The following is a 21,343-nucleotide window of genomic DNA, read 5'->3' as shown; positions in this document are numbered from 1 at the left end:
GGATCCTAGTTTTGTTGGGTTCTTAACCCACTGAGCCACAACGGGAACCCCCATGTGAACACTTAAAAGCTGTTTTTTTTAAAAGCTCAGCATGTTTGGTTTCCCTTTCTAGAATATAAATTTCATGATATAACATGCAGAATTATAAGTCAAAGATAGCATAAGAAATTATAGGCATGCATAATGTCCTTGGCTTTCTCAAGACCCGGTATTGGCTTAACTCGAAAACTTAAACACTTTGGAAGGATCCTCTACAGCTTTTGGAAATGTTTTTAGCAATTCCCAATTGAAAACGATAACCTTCAGAAGACAACCCCTGTTGTCAGACGTCATTCCTCCATGGACGTAAGGTCCCATATACCTTCCTACTTGGGGTCACCACGGTTAGCGGTCAGCTTCTTTGCTCTTAGTCAATATTAAGTATGGTTAACATACTTTAAAAAGATTCTCATCAGCAGTTCTGCTCATCTGTGAAGCAAACTTCTGAGTTCATATGAACCCACATCTAAATTTTTTGTTTCCAGCTCATATGACGAACGGTCAGGCTAACAGCTACAGATAGGACTGGCTGTGTCATTTGTGGGGCCCAGGGCAAAATGAAAATTCAGAGAACCAGGTTCAAAATTAAAACCCAGTTTGTGACAGAAGAATGTTCTCCAAAGTGTGGCTCCTTCTCATAAGGTCACACACCCATGGGGCTGGCTCTGCCTACCGAACCTTTTGAACGAAACAACTCTGATTTATAAAATGCACTGGGAAACATACTAAGCAATTTTATGGGCTTTGCTAATTTAAATTGTATGAAGAAATATACATGTAAGTGATGTAAAAGAAAATAGGGCATTCCCATCGTGGCTCAGCAGAAATGAATCTGACTAGTAACCATAAGGATGCAGGTTCGATCCCTGCCTTTGCCCCGTGGGTTAAGGATCCGATGTTGCCATGAGCTGTGGTGTAGGATGCAGACTCGGCTTGGATCTGGTGTTGCTGTGGCTGTGGTGTAGGCCAGCGGTGACAGTTCCAATTCACCCCCTAGCCTGGGAACCTCCATATGCCGCAGGTGGGCCCTAAAAAGAGAGTAAAAAAAAAAAAGAGAGAGAGAAATATAGGTACAACAGGGTAACTGTAGTTGGTGATCAGTAATCATTTAATAGGAAGATCTAAAAATCTCAGAGTAGAACATGTGCAGAATTGTTGGGAGAGAGGCCTGGGGATTGCAAACAGCCATAGGCTCTGTGCGGAGGACTGCGGCTTGACGCTGTTGCTCTGAGCAGGCTGCCTGCACGTAGACACTCCAGCTGTACGCAGTTGTGTGTCCATGGAGAGTTGACATTTTAGAACGTGTAAGTGCAATTCAGTATGACATGTGGCAGTGTCCATTCATAGGAATATCAGTTGTCCTGCTTCCAGAGGCGTGTGAATGAGTCTTGCGGCCTTGGTTGTGTTATATAAGTATCCCGGATCGGGAAGCACAGCCTTTCTCACGTCCCAGCTCTCTGTAGGGTCTCCTGGCTGCTCAGAGGCTTGAGCACCCTCCCTTCCCAGTGCAGCTCAGGGCTCCATAAAGCTTTGCTAGGGGTGATGTCGTATAGAGGCTGCCTTGTCTCTTTCTCTGGCAGGGAGGGCCCCAGCTGGGGACAGGGGACGGGGACATAGGTGGTAAAATTGCATTGGAAAAGATGACAACAGGTGGGGGGGAGGCTGTTCCGCTGCTAAAAAGGCCAAATCAAAAAGGCCTGGGGAAGAGTCTAAGAACGACGCCTGTCTTGAATGAGTCACACCTGCTGGGCGGTGCTGCTTGCAGAACCACAGACACCTGAGGAAGGTGGGGGGGGGGCGTCTGTTTAACAGCTGTTGCTATGTGCTCAGCTCGGATTCCAGGTGATAATAAGGAAGGAAGAAGGGGAGGAAGGCATGGGAGGAATGCCTGAGTGGAGAGAGCAAGAGAGAGGGAGGCAGGAAGAGAGGCTGGGAGGAAGGAAAGCAGAAGGCGGGGGACCCAGCGAGGAGGCACGTGTCAGTTAGACGTCCCTGCCTGGCCCCTGTGTGTCTCGCCTCCATCACAGTTGTGTCACCTAGCTCTTTTCCACTCCTCGGGAAAAGGGAAATTCAAATGTACGAAAGTAGGCGCGGAGCCGAGCCTGGAATCGGAACTGGGGAGGAAGCCGAGAACTTAGGGGCGCTCGGTCCTTCCTTAAGCTGTTCCCACGCCCTTGGGGACCCCAAGGCCCTGCTTCCCAAGACAGCCCCCTTCTCATCAGCCCCCGGCTGGCTCACACCTGACGTTTACCTGGATGGCGAAGGGAGGTGGGGCCGGGAAGGAGCGAAAGGCGGCTGTAGGGGAGCCCGCGTGGGAGCCGACCACCGGCGCACGGCAGGCACCCTGCTGGCGTCCCCCTCCCTTTGAGCGCGGGGCTCGCAGCCTCTTAGACCTGCCCACGTCCCTCCGCCCGGGCCCCCTGTCACTCACGCTCCTTTCAGCCAATGACGCGGCCGCCTGTCACCCTGACCCCGCCCTGGAGGCAGCGCGGGGAGGGCCTTGGCGGGGAGGGCGCGGGGCCGGAGTTGAATGATTGAACTTTCCAGCTGAGTTGCGGCGGCCGCGAGGTCCCCGGCAGAGCGGCCCCGGCGCGGAGCTGGGAGCTTCGGCCAGCGCCCGGCGCCCGCGCCCCCGACCCGCAGCCATGGTGCCCGGGGCGTCCGGCGCGGCCCTGACCCTCTGCCTCTGGCTGGCGGCCTCCGGGGGCTGCCTGGCGGCCGGCCCCGGCGCGGGGGCGGCCCGGCGGCTGGACGAGTCGCTTTCCGCCGGGAGCGTCCAGCGCGCCCGCTGCGCCTCCAGGTGCCTCAGCCTGCAGATCACGCGCATCTCCGCCTTCTTCCAGCATTTCCAGGTAGGAACTGCCGTCGCTCGGTCCTCCCTGGCGCTGCGGGCCGCGAGCCTCCCAGCCTCGGCGCTCAAACTTCTCGCCCAGCTCAGCCCGCAGATCTGGCTTTCCTTTGGCGTGGCTTTTACAGTCGGGGGGAGCGAATCCTCCTTTCCAGCCCCTTCCCCGCGCCCGCAAGGAGAAAGAAGCCTCCAGCATCTTTCCCCAACTCTCTTCTTGCCAGGGGAAGGCGAAGAGTCCTTTCTTTGGGAGAGGAGAGCGGTTTTTTGTGGGCTCCAGGGGTGGGAGCGTGATTTTGTTAGTTGCCTGGGACTTGCGCGCGGGAGACTGGTGAGCTGGTGGCGAGCCGCGTAAACTCCCAGGCTCTCCGGGTCCCCGGCGCCGCCCGCCCAGCGAGCGAGACTGGGAGGTGCGCACCGCTGCGCCCCGGGACCCGCGCGACGAGCCCCGGCTCCGCAGGTGCCTGTACTTTGTCTCCATAGAGCTTTGCTTTCACGCTCAGCGGGCCGGGAGGTCACAGCCCACCCTTAGAGCCCCAAGCAGGGCACTTAGGCAAGTCGTGTTTGAGTTGGGGCAGCGGGTGATGGTGGCCGTGTGCGTCCCAGTTTGGAGCCCCAAAGCGTCTGGGTCTTGCCTGCGAGGGTGCGGAGAGTGAGGGAAGGGCTGCCGGGGATGTGGGGCTCGGAGGTGCCGTGTTTGGATGCTCTGAGAGGACTGCCAGGGCTACTATCTCCCCCAGCCCTCGTAGGTACTGTCAGCTTGAGGATAGGGGAGCCTGGGTGGGTGTTGGGTGTGTACAACGTTCACGGAACAGCACACTGGGCGCCTGTGGAGGGCCGGGATCCTTGGGCGGAGCCACAGTGGGCAGAAGCCGGTGGGACCTGCTCCGGAACCCCGAGGCCGCTGGGCACAAGAAAGCAGCTCCAGGCCCCGACCCAGGCGCTCTCGAAAGCTGCCTTCCCCAGTCGACCCCCCGCGCGCTCTGAAATCCTTCACGCAGATAACTTAATTTCTCTGGTCTGCCATGGTTCTCTCCCTCGCCTTCTCGTCTCTGCTCCTTAGCTGGTCACCTGCGCTAAGATCCCAACTTGTCGCCGCAGATAAAACTGCGGAGGCCAGCAGGAGATGGGGTCTCCTTGGTGGCATTCCGAGCAGAGGCTCTGCCCTTGAGAAATAAACCGGGTGCCTCTCCCGGGTGGGTGGGCTATGAAGCTGCGACCGGAGGCAAACGAAGGACCGTGGAGTTTGGGACGAATCCCCGAAGCCTTCCGGATGTTCATCCTGGCGTGAGAGCTGTTGAAACCTCGCGCCGAAGCGCACAGGAACTAAAAGTTGGGTTCCTCAGAGTGAACTAGCCGGAGAAGTCTGCGGGGCCCAGAGAAGCGACGCCCCGTGCGTTTTGGAGAACTCCGGGTGCCCTGCCGTTCTCCTGGGTTTTCAGGGAAAGGGAAAAGCCAGTGTGGTCTCTTGCGCGGAGACAGGCGGCGGTCCTGGAGAGGGCTCCTCCCAGCCACCTGGGTTCAGAACTGCCTGGCCAGCTCTCAAAGTCTCTCTGCTGAGGAGATGCTACACTGTTGTTTAAACACCAAAACCAAGCTCAACGGCCCCGCCTCTTCCCAGGAAGAAAGTCTCCTTTCTTTCTTTTTTCCTTTTTTTTTTCCTTACATTGTCAGTTGCTATAATTTATTTGTTTTACAGTTTCAGCCGCTAAAGAAGCAGTTTAGATCAAGCCGATTCCCGTGAAAGGCTTTTCTTGTGGTCTCTTGGCAGGATTTCTCTTCGGAAGAAAAACTGCTGACAGAATACACACGTTGCCAGACAATCCTGATTACATTTTAATTAGCTGGGGTGAAATAAGCTGCAAATTACTCAGTTAGGACTTAATAACTGCTGTTTTTGCCATCAATGGCAAAGCCATTCCTGGAGGTTTAACCCTACCCTGGTGATGCCTGTCCGATCTACCTAAATTGCGGGGATTGAGCTTTTTTAAGATTTGAAAAGAAAGAAGCACACACTCCTTACAAAGCCTGACGCTTCCCTGTCCCTCCTTATTTTTGCTTTTTACATAACCAGGAGGGTGCGGAGGAATCTGGCTGCAGCCAACTGATGACTCTGCACGTGGTATTTATTAAGGGGCTGGAGGAAGCTTTGGAAAAGCCCCTTCTATCAGGGTCACCCCACCCCACCCCTACCCCGTTGTGCAAATAAACCCGAGCAGAAAGCTGTTTCTGGAGTCTGTGTTGGTTCGCAGCTAGTCCTGCCCAGTATCAGGTCTCTTTTTTTAGGCTGGAAGAAAGTTTGTTGCCAGCCTGGAGGCCAGCCGAGTGTGTGGACTTGCCGGTGTGCAAGCTGCCTGGGCTTGGCTTGGAAGATCCCAACCTGTGTGCTCATGGTGTAGACAGATTTGGAGCTGCCGGGGCCAGTGAGCCGGGGCAGCAGGCCTGAGAGGAGGCTGGGATCTAAGCCTTCAATTCTGCACTTTCCCAGATACCTCCCTGCCCCCATGCCCTGCTCCCCCCATCAGGTGCAGCATGAGGGTAAAGGCCGATGGTGCACACCTGGTGCCTGCGGGTCTGTGGGCTGGGTCCATGGCACCTGTCAATCCCGTAGCTCTCAGCCTTGCCTGAACGCAAAGGGACTCCATAGTGATGCCTGGAAGTGGGAGTGGCAACGAAGGATACCAGAATTACCTGGGCACTGTCCCTGACCTGAAGGAGCTTAGAATTTCATACTGAAAGGGAGAAGGATTCTGAGCTGCATCATTTCACTACTGAGTGCTGCCCTCATTCAGAAAAAGCAGTGCCAGCTAGCATCTCCCAGGGTATCAGTGTGCAGCTCTCGGATGCTGCATGCACGGCATTTGGCATGTGGCCATTTCAGGTTCCCAAGTGTCACGCACACTTGTGACTCCAGTCCCGCCGGCAGAGGTGGTTGGGAAGGACTCCCTTACATTAGCGAGTTCAGCTGAGCTCCGAGCTCTGGGTAAGGAGCTTGGAAGTGGACTTGGGAGCCAGGCAGATCGGCTCTGTGTCAGGTTCTCCCACTTGGCAGGTGGGTAGCTTGGAAAGATCGCTTCCAGTCTCTCATGCGTTGATGGGACACCTGCCCAGCAAGGTGAAGATTCTAAAACATGGTGGGGTAAGGAAAGTGATGGTCATAACGGGGCAGACATTCACTGGAAGATGACTAAGTACCACTGTTCTAGGTCTCTGACAAGTCTGTCTCATTTCATCCCCACAACCATCATACAGAGAGGGTGCTATGGCTACCCTCTGCTAATTGATAAGGACACAAGATGCTGAGAAGCTCATAGACGTGGGGCTGGGCTCCCAGCAAAGACAGCTACCAGTTTTGGAGTTTATTGTTATATTTAGGATTTTATTAGTTAGTGGGTTAATTTAGTTCAAGACCTGATTTTCAGGACCCAGTGCAAAATGAAAACGTGTAGCCCATTATTTGAAGAACAAGAAGGGTTGTCGAGGACACTGAAACGTAAAACTTGTTCCTTGTTCTGTGACGCTTCTCTCTCGACTCGTTGTGGTGTTTGATGTATGCTCTTCAGGACTGTAGAGAATATTCTGAACCGGAAGTCATTACCACGGATTTCACTGTTACCTTGCTGGCTTATAGAACCAGTGTCACACGTGAACATCAGAGCATTTTGTGCATGTGTGGAATCCCCAGCAGCACCCAGTTTGGACTTCCTGGCTCGTCCTTGGGGGCCCTAATGGGGCCAGACTCAGGAAGGTGGGAAGGAGGAAGAGAGGACCCCCCAAAGTGCCAGTGTGGGGTGTGCCCATTGGGTGCCCCACAAGGGGATCTTACAAGATGTGTGTAGACCATCCTGGGTACCAAGGGCCTGGCGAGCACACACACATGCTCAGCACGAAACTCAGCTGGTGCCCTGTTCAGCCAGCTGCTGGACCCACGCATTGCGCTTGAGCTGGATCCCCAGGAACCTGAGCCGGGAGTCTCCCCCTCTTACTGCTCAGCCCGTAGCAATAGGCAATCCCCCAAGTGTACTTCAGTCTCTTGGCTGCATGCAGTTAGGTACCTGCCTTAGGGATGGGCGATAGGCTTGTTCCCATGGAGTCTTGGACTCTAGCTGGCCACCCACCCAGCAGAGCATGATGCTCCCAGCATGGGCCAGAGACAGCCAGCACTAAATTCAGGGATGCCTCAAGGCATGCGTGCCCCACCGAGACCCTTCTTGTACTCACTCCCAGGCCCCTGTAGGGGGCAGAGTGTGACAACAATGTGGGAGTGAGGAGGGAGTGGTAGGGAGGACTAGGGGGCCAGGGAGTGGTCAGCAGCGGAGAACCTTCCCTGGGGAGGGAAGGGGGGTGTGGGAGGCAGCGTGATGCAAGGCACCACGCCTCCAGAACATGCTCCAGTGCCCTATTAGACTTCACAAAACGCAGATGCAGAAGCCACTAAAAGTTTCCGTATGGCAATGTCGGTGCCTTAACCCCCAGGCCTTTGGCAGCGGTCCTGTGCCTGAAGCTCTGGTTTGGGTTCTGTATGTCAGGGTTGCCAAACCCTTAGGAGGGCTTAGGCCCATTTGTCGTGGCAGGTCTTCACCGCTGTCCTTTGTGTTCAAGGGGTACAGTGATGAGCTGTGCTCGGGGGGGAGTCAGCTGCTGTGCCCTTAGGGCTCAGCTCACTGGAAGACAAATGAAGAGGCCGGAGAGGGGCAGTGTGCCTCCAGTAAGCTCTGCCTCTTTGTAGGCGAGTCTCCTTTAACTCGAGAGTGACCTCCTCTCCTGTCCTGGTTCTGGAGAACCACTCCATTCATGGTGGGGACCCCGCCCCCACCCTGGGGTCTGCTCATCATGGCAGCAGTGATGGAGCTGAGTCTCAGAGCCAGAAAGATAGAGACATTCCACCAAATACTGGCAGATCTGCCGTGTGCTCTTCCTCGGCCTGAGTTTTCTCAAAGGAGGCTCTGTAGATCAGGGCCGGAGGGAAAATAGGAGCCCGAGGGTAATAAAATAGCAAAAGCGCGTCTATTTCTCTGCCAGATTTCAGGATGCTCACTGGGAAAGCGGGTGGAATCTTGGAAGATGAGTAGCAGGTTGCTGGCAGCCTCTGCCCTGGGGCTCTAGAATTTTATTAGTGTGAAGAGATTCTTGCTTAATGGGACATTATTCACTCTCTAAACGACCACTGATAGGCTCGTTTAGGTAGCTGATTAGAGATCAGAGGCTTTTTCTAGCAGTAATTGGAAGCTGTTTGTTTTGGCAAAAGAGAGAACTAAGCTGGTGATTAGCTCATTCTGCTTGGAGGACCAGCCTCTCTCTCAGAAAAAGCAAACAAACAATTAGTGCATCAAAAACTTTTAGCCAGCCACAGTTGAGCCCCAGGCTCACAGATGTTTGGAGGAGCAATTTTGTGGTAAATGTACGAAGCCCTGGTGAGTCGGTTCGGCCTGCAGGGAGATTTAAGTTGTATGGCAGAGTGGGCAGGTGTGTCGAAAGTCAGTGGGAAGAAAGGCCATCTTCAAGTTTGACCTTTATAGTTCCCAGGGGGTCATGGCATCTCTGGCTGTGTTTCAAAGTATTTCTGAATTTGACCCAAATGAAACAGGAGGCTCTTCACGGCAAATCTTCTTTAATATAATGTGTCTCCTTGTACATGATTTAGAAATTCTGTATTATTGTGAGTATTAGAACATTTTAAAACCACATTAGAAAATACTGACTTGTTCATTTCTTGGGGCACTGTATCATTATAGGAGAAATGTATGTATTTTTATATATTGCGTATAGTATATTTTTATACATTTCATTATGTTGTATTAATGTAATACATACATGCATGCATTTTTGGAGTCCTACATGTAACAGTTAAAGTTGGAGTTTCCTGTGGCTCAGTGGGTTAAGGATCTGGCATTGTCACCACTGTGGCTCTTGTTACTGTGGTGGCACGAGTTCAGTCCCTGGCCTGGGGAACTTCCTCATGCTGCTGGTGCAGCCAAAAAAAGAAAAAGAAAAAAGAAAAAACAAAAAACAGTCAATGTTTTTGGTACAAGAAATCTCACTTTTAAAAAAACTTAATTATAAATCAGGAGGTTTTTCTATTCCTTTGAAATAGAATCATCAAGAGTTCCTGACGTGGCTCAGTGGAAATGAATCTGACTAGTATCCATGAGGATGCAGGTTTGATCCCTGGCCTTGCTCAGTGGGTTAAGGATCCAGCATTACCATAAGCTGTGGTGTAGATCACAGATACGGCTCGGATCTGGTGTTGCTGTGGCTGTGGTTTAGGACAGCAGCTGCAGCTCCGATTCAACCCCTAGCCTACAAACCTCCATAAGCTGTGGGCGTGGCCCTAAAAAGACAAAGGGGGGCATAGAATCATCAATTTCATTGTTTGACCTACCTTGGTTATGTTTTAGCACATGGGCTTAAAACTTTAGGCTAAATAGAGAAACTAATGAAAGTGTCAGTGGACCCTGCTTGCATAAACTCAGAAATGGAGAATTTCCTACTTGTGGGTTGGAATTGCTTTCCAGAAATCCGACTCTTACACAGTTTTGAGGGTCGGGCTTGGGCCAATGATCACGGGAGCGTATCTGTATTACCGAGAGACATTTTTGTATGAACAGTAGTACCAGGGAAAATAGTAGTCTGCCTGTTGCAATGCTTTGTCAGATCATTACGTAACATACTTCTGGTGCATTGTCTAAGCTCGAAGTCTTCTAGAATTCTCAAGTTGGCCACTTTGCAGCGTTTCTTTTCCGCTCACTCTGGACTCCGTATTTTCAGAGTTTGTTGTCTGTCCTCATATGGCCTCTATTAACGATGACCTTGTTTCCGTCTTTGCATTAATCAAAGATTTCTATAACTCCTTCAAGTTTCAGATCTGTGTGAGGTTGTCCACATCACCGCAGTAGATGCATAAAACTCGTACTCTTGACATTGTAGGTCTCTTTGCCACCATCTGTCTTAGGAGAATGTCTCATTTCTTTGGGATTCTCCGCAATATTGGAAATACGTTGTAGACACCTACTTCTTCTCAGGAGACGCTCTTCTGACCTTCTGTCCCTCACCCTGCCAGCCCCCTGGCCCCTGTATCAGCTGCTAATAGCTTACAGCTGCTCCCTGGAGAGGCTGGCCTTCCACCCCTGGCCCCGTCTTGCCAGCAAGACAGTGTATCTTCCTTCCTTGATGAGGGCAAATTGTGGCCCTTGGCTCACCCCTGGGGGTACAGGAGGCCAGCCCTCTGACGGGATCCGCTCTAGTGCAATTTATGCTTCCAGACAGAGCATTGCATGGGGCTAAGCTCGTGCAGGTCACCAGCAGAAATCACATCCCTATTCAAGCTCCTCCTGCATCCTCCCCTCCCCTTGTGCCCAGAGCTTCCCCCAACACATCACACACACAGAAAGCCCCCTTTCAGCCTCTGCTTCCAGGAAACTCAACCTCAGAGATACGGTGTCTAATCCAACCCTTTTGCTTGAAGACATTAGACAGCTTGAGGCTTATGGAAAGGATCCATTCAGCGCATACAGAGAGGAGGTGGCATAAGGAAAAATAAAACCCCACTTTCACAACTCTCAACCCAGACCCCCCCCGCCACCCCTTAAAAAAAGTCTTGAGAGTTGGTACAAATAAAAAAAGAAATTCTTCTAGATGAGGAATCACTTGAGTCAGTACATGTTCTGTTCTTTAAATGTATCTATTATTTTTAGGTGATTTTTACTTTTTCCATTACAGTTGGTTTACCGTGTTCTGTCAATTGTTTGCTGAACAGCAAAGTGACCCAGTCACACACACATATGTATATGTTCTTTTTCTCACATTATCTTCCATCATGTTCCATCACAAGTGATTGGATATAGTTCCCGATGCTATATAGCAGGATCTCTTTCCCTATCCACTCCAAATGCAATAGTTTGCGTCTTTCAACCCTAGGCCATCCCAGTCCTCCCTGTCCCCCTTGGCAACCCTAAGTCTGTTCTCCAAGTCCATGCATTTCTTTTCTGTGGAAAGGTTCATTTGTGCCACACGTTAGATTCCAGATGTAAGCGATATCACATGGTATTTGTCTTTCTCTCTTTAACTTACTTCCCTTAGTGTAAGAGTCTAATTCCATCCATGTTGCTCTAAATGGCATGATTTTGTTCTTTTTCATGGTTGAGTAGTATTCCATTGTGTGTATGTACCACATCTTCTTAATCCATTCATCTGTCGATGGGCATGGAAACAACCTAAATGTTCTGTGAATTTAGTTATTGCTCCTGATGACCTCAGTAAGATTTGAAATCTTGAGCCCGTATTTAAGCACATCATGCTTCTTCATTGTGTGTGTGAAAACTGTGTTTAGTCAGCACTCTGTGTGTCCTGGTTCTGCCTGTTCACTGCAGATGCAGAGAGCCGACTTATTCTGCCTTTTTATATGAGAGCATCTCCAGACTTAGGTATCCAGAGGGTCCTGGAACCAGCCCCCCATGGGTCTTAAGGGGTGACTGTGCTCTCAGAACCATCTTGAAGTAGTTGCGTGATACGTGGACAGTAGGCGGAGTGAGGGGACAATCATTAACCATAGCACACCGTGACAAGTCTGAGAAGATGGCAAGGAGGACCAGGTAGTTCAGATAGTAACCAACTTTGGACTTATTCCAAAAAAATAAAAAGCAGCCAGGGTCACTGCATCGCCCAGGACCTAGAGTCCCCTTTCTATCTTTAGAAGGTTCTGCACAGGATTTCAGTGGTGAGCAGAGGCGTCTTCCCTGATGGTGGTGGCGAAAGGTTGGATAAAGTAGTTACCCTGGCAGCCAGCGAGGTAGGGAAGATTTATGGAAGCAGTGTTGATGGCTCATTTAATGTAAAGCACAGACGGCAGACACTGGATCTGTTTCTCCCTTTAAAAAGTGCTGCTTTAATCACTTCCATTTATTCCAGCTAATATCAGTGAATTGCTGCAGTTTCAGAGACGAGGCTGTAAAAGCCCTTCTCCTGAGGGACTTGTAGTCTGGTGGGGTGAAGACTTGTAAACAGACCGCTGCTGTGTGCCAGGAAGAACGTGCTTAGGGAGGAGTTACTTGTGTGAGATCTCAGAGGATGGGGCTGGTCGCCTTAGGGGACGTGTCCCAGGGGACGTGACACTTGAGTGGAGCCTCCAAAGCTGGGCTCTTCCAGCGCAGAACCGCCAACGTGCATCACAGCAGGCTCTTGCAGCAGTTTGGTCTGTCTTGGGGGGGACTCTCAGTGGCTCCTAAGGAACAGGATACAGCATCAGCACCTCCACCAGCCAGCAGACAGGCGCTGGGAGCCGTTATAAAGCTCACGCCTTTGGTTCTGCAGGACCGGTTGAAAGCATAGCATCACACTTAGAGGCATCTTTCAGGTTCGGGTTCTTCTCATCTAGCTGGACCTCAGGCTGCACCACCAGCTGCTCTCATGCTATCGGGTTGGTCTCTGTGGAGATCCTCACGAGCATCCCAAAGATGAGCATGAAAAGGAAAGAAGGGGGCTGCCATCCCCATCTCCCTGCCATCATGCTTTGCCTTATTTTACAGTAGGACCTCAGCCCTGAATTAGGGGGCTGAACCCAGAGGAAGAAGCTCTCGTGAATGATTGAGCCACAGGTTAGAAGGTATTTAGTGGATAATGTCTTGGTGTTGACAGTTGTTTCACGTAACATATCTATTTGACCTTCACAGCAACTCTGCGAGGTCAGGAGCGTCGTTTTTACGTTTACAGATAAGATAGCTGAAGGTTGTGAGCTGTCAGGAAGGGCTGATAATCAAGGCTTCATAGCAGGAACTCAAGCCCTAATTGTTATCTTCCCAAATATTTATACTAAAGGACGCTGCCTCTCAGCATGGTCACAGTGAGAGAAGACAGAGTGGAAATAACTGCAACACCATCGAGCGTCACAGAGTTTAGGGAGGACGTGGACCTCCGTCTCTCACTCTCTCACTGGGGGCACCACTGCATCACAGACTGGCACAGTTGTGGATGGTAGAAAGGTTGCTGGTGTGATAGAAAAAAGAAACATTAAAAATAGCAGTCTGTGGAGACAACATCCCCTGTGAATGTGTCCACTCTAATCCTTCTTCCAACAAATACAAATCTGTCACACCCAAGTACCTTTCAGGTAGCATAGGTTCTGGGGATCAAGCGTTAGTGACACATGCTTCCTGCCTGCAAAATAATTATTTTCTGCTAGAGAGACAGACAGACAGACCTTTATGAAAATAGTTACAAAGAGTTGTTGAAGAAAGTATTAAAAGCATGAATCATCTTTTAAATCTTTATATAATATAAATTATCCAACATATTAGTGTCATTTCTTAGATGATGATTTTTTTCCCTTATAAACGGATTTTGTTTAGTTCAACCCCAAATCCCACTTGTCTAGCAAAACAGCAGAGAATTATTGTGAGCCTTGCAGAAATGTTTAACGAACAGCTGGAGTCCTTGATGTCACAAGGGATGAATTTATTGTCTGGGAATCACAGAAGTCTCAGGACTTCAGCCTTGATGTTCATTCTCGGCTGCCATTGCTGTTTGTCTGGTAGTGGTACACGTTCAGAATATTTCCAAGGGGTGATCGTAGGTTGTACGTGTGTGACAGCTACTCCCAAGAACTCCATGTGCCTTATAAGCTAGCTTCCTTTCCTTTTGTTTTGGTTCTGGGAGTGTGTGTGTGTGTTTACTCTTTATCATTTTTTTCCAGCATCTCTGTGAGATTTAAAATTTGGACAATGGAGAATTCTGAGAAAAGAATTTAGAAGATTCCCAAGGCTGCACGTGAAAAGGAAATGGTGCTAGTTGGGGGTGGGGGGGGGAGTTAACCCCCCAAAGCACAGCAATCTATCCTCAAGGGAATTGGAGAAAAAATGTCTCATCAAGAGGGGGAAAAAAGGCCCACAAAACACTCAACTTACATTCTAGTTATCCTTTTATCTTAAACTGTAACTTTTTGTCATGTAATAAGCTTTTTCCTCCAAGTTATTAATATCCTGCCAACTTGAGAAAATAATGTTCTGTTAGAGTGACCTCAAAATACATAATTTCATATTTCATATTACTTTCTTCCTTTGAAAGATAAGGCAGATAGGCTGTCACGATGAAAAGAGTCATATAATGTATGATGATCACAGTCTCTATTTTAGGAAAGTGTGTGTTCTAATTGGTATGCATAGGATCGCAAATAACCTTTAGCAAACAAAAAGGCATGTTTCCCCACAATTCACCATCTCATTTTCGCTGATGACTTTTTAAATTTCATAGCCCCTGCAAGATGCAAGAAGAAGTGACAATGTTCCGTTGATGAAAACATTAAACAGAGAGTCCTTTTAATGAAACAGAAACATTAATTTTGCAAAGTAATCCATCACCTTCCAAAGATGTCGTTAATCATGCTGGTGCTGAGGACAAGAGAAACGACGGGAATTTGTTTACCTAAAGCAATTTGGAGACGTTTTCTCTGTGTTCTGTTTTCAGTTTACCCCTTTTTCCACCCACTGAGATATTTGCATGCACTAATAATTCATATGTTTGAAACCATCACAGTATTTCTGCTGTTCCTCTCTCCCTCTTCGGTGCAAATGATGTTTTATCTAAGGACAGACACGATGGATCACATTCTTGGAGATGACTGATAACTTCTCCAAAAGAAGGACTGAACCAGTTGAGAAATTCTAAATGCAAGCGAAAATAGAGCTTTCAGGTTAAGGTGTTTTCACGTCTTTCTTACTGTGTTCCTCTTGGGTTCATATAAATGGTTCATCTGGCATAACTTTATCATCTCCTGTTTAATTCTCTGATAACACATAATTGAGAGAGAGAGCACTTTCTAGACTTAAATGTCTCAGGTCCTGTCTTTAAGTGCCTACACAACTTCTTCTTTGACATTTATACTGCTTGTTGTACTTTGAGGACTGGAAAGGAAATTGACAAAGACGTGCAAACCTGGAGTAGCAAGAGAGAGATTGTGAAAAGGACGCACATCTTATAGTGATATGCCCTTCCATCCCCTGGACAGGTTTCTGAGTGTCATTATAACAAAGTGAAGATGCCAAGGATCCCTGCATTTCGGGAGCATTAGCTTGCTTTCCAGCTGCTCAGCACACCCCTGCAAGATGCAAAGGCAAAGACCATTGCCAATCATGAGGGAGTCATCACTACTAGCATCATCATCCTTATCATCACCATCACCACCACCACCATCCCCACTGTCACCATCACCAGCACCATCATCTCTACCACCACATCATTATTAACACTCTCATCACCTCCATCATCATTATTAGCGTCATCACCACCATCATTATCATCATCAACAGCATCACCACCACCATCACCCCCACTGTCACCATCACCAGCACCATCATCTCCACCACCACATCATTATTAACACCCTCATCATCATTATTAGCGTCATCATGACCACTACCATCACCACCACCACCACCATCATTATCATCATCAACAGCATCACCACCATCACCCCCACTGTCATCATCACCAGTACCACCACCATCATTATCATTGTCTCCACCACCATATCATTATTATCACCCTCATCACCTCCATCATCATTATTAGGGTGATCATGACCACCACCACCATCACCCCCACTGTCACCATCACCAGCACCATCATCTCTACCACCACATCATTATTAACACCCTCATCACCTCCATCATCATTATTAGGGTCATCATGACCACCACCATCACCCCCACTGTCACCATCACCAGCACCATCACCACTACCATCACCACCACCACCACCATCATTATCATCAACAGCATCACCACCATCACCCCCACTGTCATCATCACCAGTACCACCACCATCATTATCATCAACAGCATCACCACCATCACCCCCACTGTCATCATCACCAGTACCACCACCATCATTATCATCGTCTCCACCACCATATCATTATTATCACCCTCATCACCTCCATCATCATTATTAGGGTCACCATGACCACCACCATCACCCCCACTGTCACCCTCACCAGCACCATCACCATCATTATCATCATCAACAGCATCACCACCATCACCCCCACTGTCATCATCACCAGTACCACTACCATATCATTATTATCACCCTCATCACCTCCATCATCATTATTAGGGTCATCATGACCACCACCATCACCCCCACTGTCACCATCACCAGCACCATCATCTCTACCACCACATCATTATTAACACCCTCATCACCTCCATCATCATTATTAGGGTCATCATGACCACCACCATCACCCCCACTGTCACCATCACCAGCACCATCATCTCTACCACCACATCATTATTAACACTCTTATCACCTCCATCATCATTATTAGGGTCATCATGACCACCACCATCACCCCCACTGTCACCATCACCAGCACCATCATCTCTACCACCACATCATTATTAACACTCTTATCACCTCCATCATCATTATTAGGGTCATCATGACCACCACCATCACCCCCACTGTCACCATCACCAGCACCATCACCACTACCATCACCACCACCATCATTATCATCATCAACAGCATCACCCCCACTGTCACCATCACCAGTACCACCACCATCATTATCATCGTCTCCACCACCATATCATTATTATCACCCTCATCACCTCCATCATCATTATTAGCATCATCATGACCACCACCACCATCACCCCCACTGTCATCATCACCAACACCATCATCTCCACCACCACATTATTATTATCACCCTCATCACCTCCATCGTCATTATTAGGGTCATCATGACCACTACCATCACCCCCACTGTCATCATCACCAGTACCATCATCATCATCACCGCCATCATCACCAACACCACCATCATCGTTACTATCATTGTCTTCACCGCCATCCCCACATGTGGAAATCAGAAACTGTCCCCTAGGAAATCTCTGTACACAGAATTCCACACCTGTCCATCATGACAAGCTACTTCTGTTTTTCCCTTGCTTTCTGAGGTCCATCCCTCCCTGGATGTCCATGTCCCTGGATGAACAGGGTTGTGCTTGCCGTAGAGGAGGAACCTCCTATGAAACAAGGATCAGAAGACCACCCAGGCATCTGGGTGGGCCCATTCTTGCCCAGCAGTCCTGCCATAGGGGTGACTCAAATACAGGTAAAGTTACAAGCTGTAGCTTAGCATAAGTTGGAGGTTGACTTTCTGGAGTGGAAGTCTGTTAATGATAAGAATGCGACGTTTATGCAGACGTTACTAATTACTTTCCGAAAGGATGAGAAGAAAATAGGAGACCAGTTGCCATAAAAGGGTTTGGGTAACTGTGATTCTTTTAAATTTCTTTGGTGGGGAGGACATGCAAAGCAATCACCCAACATGCTGTCCACCATTAAAAACAGTCATTGGTTGAAGATAGGCATTTACTTGACTTCTCATTTTTCTCTTCTATGTTTTGCGCTATTAGATCCATGTAAAACTAGAACTTTGCCTTGAAAACCTAAAGTGTGGGCTCCAGTTTCCCTCTTGCTCCTTTTGACTCAGGTAGGCTCTTGGCAGAGGCCTGGTGAATACTCCGTAGCCATCTTTGACTAGGAATGCATTTTCTCTCCCTTTCTGACCTCCCCCTCCCCACCTCCGCCACTCTCCCCTTCCTTTATTTTGACACTTGGCTGCACTGTTTTGAAAGCAGCACATCCAAACCCATTTGCCGATCATTCCAGAAATGGCCTACATCTGGGAAGTTATTTTCCCATTGGGCCAGAATCTCAAAGAAAGTAGGGAATATCTTTTGTTGTTGTTGTTTCCACATTTTTGTATCCGGAGCTATGAGATAATGTCCTCACAGCTGCAAAGACATGAAAAAATACTTGTGGACGGAATATATTCACTTGTTAAGCATCACCAGAGAAAAACATACTTAGAGGTGAGACTCCATGAGAACGGACATCTATTTCTATTTCGACCTTTCTGTTATTCAGGGGCCATGGATTTGCATACTATTTTAAACCTATTTTTAATAGAGTAATATTTGCATATTCTTTTTTTTTAGGTTGAAATTCACACATATTTGGGTAATATGAAAAATTTAAAATTTTCAGTCTGTTCAGGGTCCATGGTAATTTTTTCTTTTCTTTCCTTTTAATAATGATTTTTATTTGTTCAATTATAGCTGGTTTAGATTCTATTCCCATATATTACTCCACAATTTTGGAAAAAAAAAAAAAAGGAAGTTTCTTCTTTTTTGAACAACCATATGAAATTAGGGCCAAAGTGTTATTTCCATATATTTGTATCTCTCTGTGTGTGTGTGCTTGTGTGTGTGTATTCCAAGAATGTCCAGTTCAAGGTTTCTCAGCCTTGGCACTGTTGACCTTTTGGGATCAGGTCGCCCTTTGTTGTGGGGGCTGTGCTGTGCATGTTTGGCAGTTCCTTTGGTCTTGACTCACTAGATGCCAGGAGCATTCCCCCCCACCCCCCACCCCGGCATTACAAATACGTACCACAGGGCAGAATCACCCCTGTTGACAACCACTGGTCTACTTCCATCACTTTTTACTCACATCTCTCTGGACCGATGTGTCTCTAGTTCAGCATCTGTATTCCGATATGAATGTCCATATCTATATGCTTTTATTACATATTCAGTTATCTTCTTTGAAAGCATAAACGTAGAAAAACCAAGAAATTGATTGCATTAACAATGTCCTCGTTTACTTAAAACGTGGGCATTTGGAAAGATACTCCTGTCTCCGTTTGAGAATCTAGGAAAGAATGAGGCCCTTGTTTCTAAACAATGTTTGGCTTCCATTCTATAGCAAACATCCTCCTGAATGAAAAAAACTGCATCGCTGTCTTTAGCATTGGGCTTACGATTCCAACTCCGTGACAGTCTGGTATGGAGATAGTAAAAAGATCAGTGGTTGACAGAGCTTGGGTCAGGGTGGATAGGAAGGAATAGGCAGAGCATGGAGAATTTTTAGGGCAGTGAAACTACTCTATATGATACTTTAATTATGGATATATGTCATTATACCTTATCGAAACCCATAGCATATACAACCAAGAGCAAACCCTACTGTAAGCTATAGACTCTGGGTGATAATGATGTTTCATTGTAGGTTCATCACTTGTAGCAAATGTGGCTGCAGAGGTGGGGATATTGATCTCTGGGAGGCTGTGCCTATGTGGTGAGCAGGGGATGCTTTGGAAACTCTGTCTGTCTTTTAATTTTGCTATGAACCTAAAACTGCACTAAGTCATAAAAACGTTTTTTTAAACTAAATTAAATTTTTTTTTACAGAATAAAATACATACATTTAAACACAATTACATTCACACAGATTATTATATCATGGATCTTAAGAAAGAGATTAAGTGACTCCCTCTGGAGAAGTGGAATGGAAAATATTCTGAGATGTAGGAAATTTATTCTATACTTTATCCCATCTTGTATGGCTTTCATCTTTACTATTTAGTATTTACAATTTTTCTTTAAAAATTGGCATTATATTAAAATTGTGTATATCATGCAACTAAAATTTATAAAAAAGAAAGCCTTATATACCATTAAATATTTTATATAGCATAATAAAAAGAATAACTTAACTGGAAGAATAACAAAAGTAATACACCCTTGAAAATAAGTAAAGTATAAAATGCATAAATTGGTTAAAAACAGTGTAAATATATAAATATGTCCTCACAATTTGTTACATCTTATTGATTCTTCAGTATAGGCATTATACCATTCTAGGTGATGTGATAAACAAGACATTATAGACCTTACATTGTACCATGGAGAGAAATGGTTATGAATAATACAGTTGCAGAACTGTATTATTGTACAGTTGCATTATTTAATTATAATTATCATAAATTCTTTGATGGAGAGGAAATCAGAATCAGATCTAAGGAGACTTCAGCATTCCAAGAATGATGTCAAATGACCCCCTTCATTGTGGATTATGCACTTATTTACTATGAGATATATTTGTTCTTCAGAGATTCCTTGTTTGTGTATCAATTGTAGATTTTTGGTTTGCAGTCATTCTGAAGTTTTGATATGAGTCTATATGCATATGAGATTGTTTTAAGTTGTTCTTCTCTTAATTGCAAGTTCATCTCCAGTGTCCCGCATTTGTACCCACCTCTTCTCATGATTTTGGATTTTGGTGGTATAATTGCGCATGGATGATTTCATATCTTTACTGTATATACCTTTACTGGTGAGCCTTGTCATTTGTGGAATTTTTTTATCCTGTTGCAGTCTTTTCTTTTCTGCCTAGAAAAGTTCCTTTAGTATTTGTTGTAAGGCTGGTTTAGTGTTGCTGAATTCTTTCAGCTTTTGCTTATTTGTGAAGGTTTTGATTTCTCCTTCAAATCTGAATGAGAGCCTTGCTGGGTAGAGTATTCTTGTTTGGAGGTTTTTTTCTTTCATCACGTTAAGTATATCATGCCACTCCCTTCTGGCCTGCAGAGTTTCTGCTGAAAAATCTGCCGATAGCCTTAGTGGGGTTCCCTTGTATGTTACTTGTTTCTTTTCCCTAGCTGCTTTCAAGATTTTCTCTTTGTCTTTAATTTTGGTTAGTTTGATTAATATGTGTCTCAGTGTATTCCTCCTTGGGTTTATTTTATATGGTACCCATTGCATTTCCTGGATTTTAGTGAGTGGTTCCTTTCCCATGTTAGGGAAGTTTTTGGCTATTATCTCTTGGAATATTTTTTCTGTCCCCTTCTCACTCTCTTCTTCTGGCACCCCTATAATACGGGTGTTGGTGCATTTACCATTGTCCCAGAGTTCTCTGAGACTCTCTTCATTTGTTTTCAAGCTTTTTTCTCTTTTCTGTTCTGCATCTGTAATTTCCACTAATCTGTCCTCCACCTCGCTTATTCATTCTTCTGCCTCCTGTATTCTGCTGTTAGCTGCTTCTAGTGAATTTTTTATTTCAGGTATTGGGTTTTGCATCTCTTCTTGATTAAGTTTTATATCTTGTATCTCTTTGCTCAGTGGTTCCTGTAAGTTGTCCATTTTTGCCTCCAGTGTATTTCCAATGTCTTGCATCATCTTAGCATCAACAATCTAAAGTCTTTTTCCTGGATGCTAAGGATCTCCTCATCACTTAGCTGATTTTCTGGGTTTTTTTATTTCTCCCTCATCTGAGTTATAGTCCTCTGTCTTTTCATGTTTATAGGTTTTTGGTGTGGTGACCTTTTTACAGATAATAGAGTTGCAGCCTCTCTTACTTCTGGTGTCTGCACCCCTTGTGGCTGAAGTCAGTATGGGGGCTTGCTGTAGGGTTCCTGATGGGAGGGGCTGATGCGTGCCCCCTGGTAGGTGGAGCTGATTCTGATCCCTCTGGTGGGTGGGGCTTAGCCTCTGGCTGGTATTAGAAGCAGCTGTGTGCCTGAGGGGTCTTTAGGTAGTCCGTTTTCTGAGGGGTGGGGCTGTGATTCCATCTGGGTTGTTGTTTTCCCTGGGGCTTCTCAGCCCTGACTGATGGGTG

The 21,343-nt window shown here is 47.1% G+C and overlaps 1 protein-coding gene across 1 annotated transcript in view; it reads left to right on the top strand.

Moving 5' to 3' along the window:
• Window positions 1,852–21,343, top strand: part of ANOS1 (anosmin 1) — a 200,198-nt gene continuing 180,706 nt past the window's right edge. Inside the window, 1 exon segment of the mRNA XM_001925070.5 lies at window positions 1,852–2,891. Coding sequence (XP_001925105.3) covers window positions 2,685–2,891 — 207 coding nt within the window. The 5' untranslated portion in view covers window positions 1,852–2,684.

This window comes from Sus scrofa, chromosome X, assembly GCF_000003025.6.
Source record: "Sus scrofa isolate TJ Tabasco breed Duroc chromosome X, Sscrofa11.1, whole genome shotgun sequence".
Lineage (NCBI taxonomy): Eukaryota > Metazoa > Chordata > Mammalia > Artiodactyla > Suidae > Sus > Sus scrofa.
The sequence above is the reverse complement of the archived record's forward strand: the minus strand, read 5'-3'. Positions and strand labels throughout refer to the sequence as shown.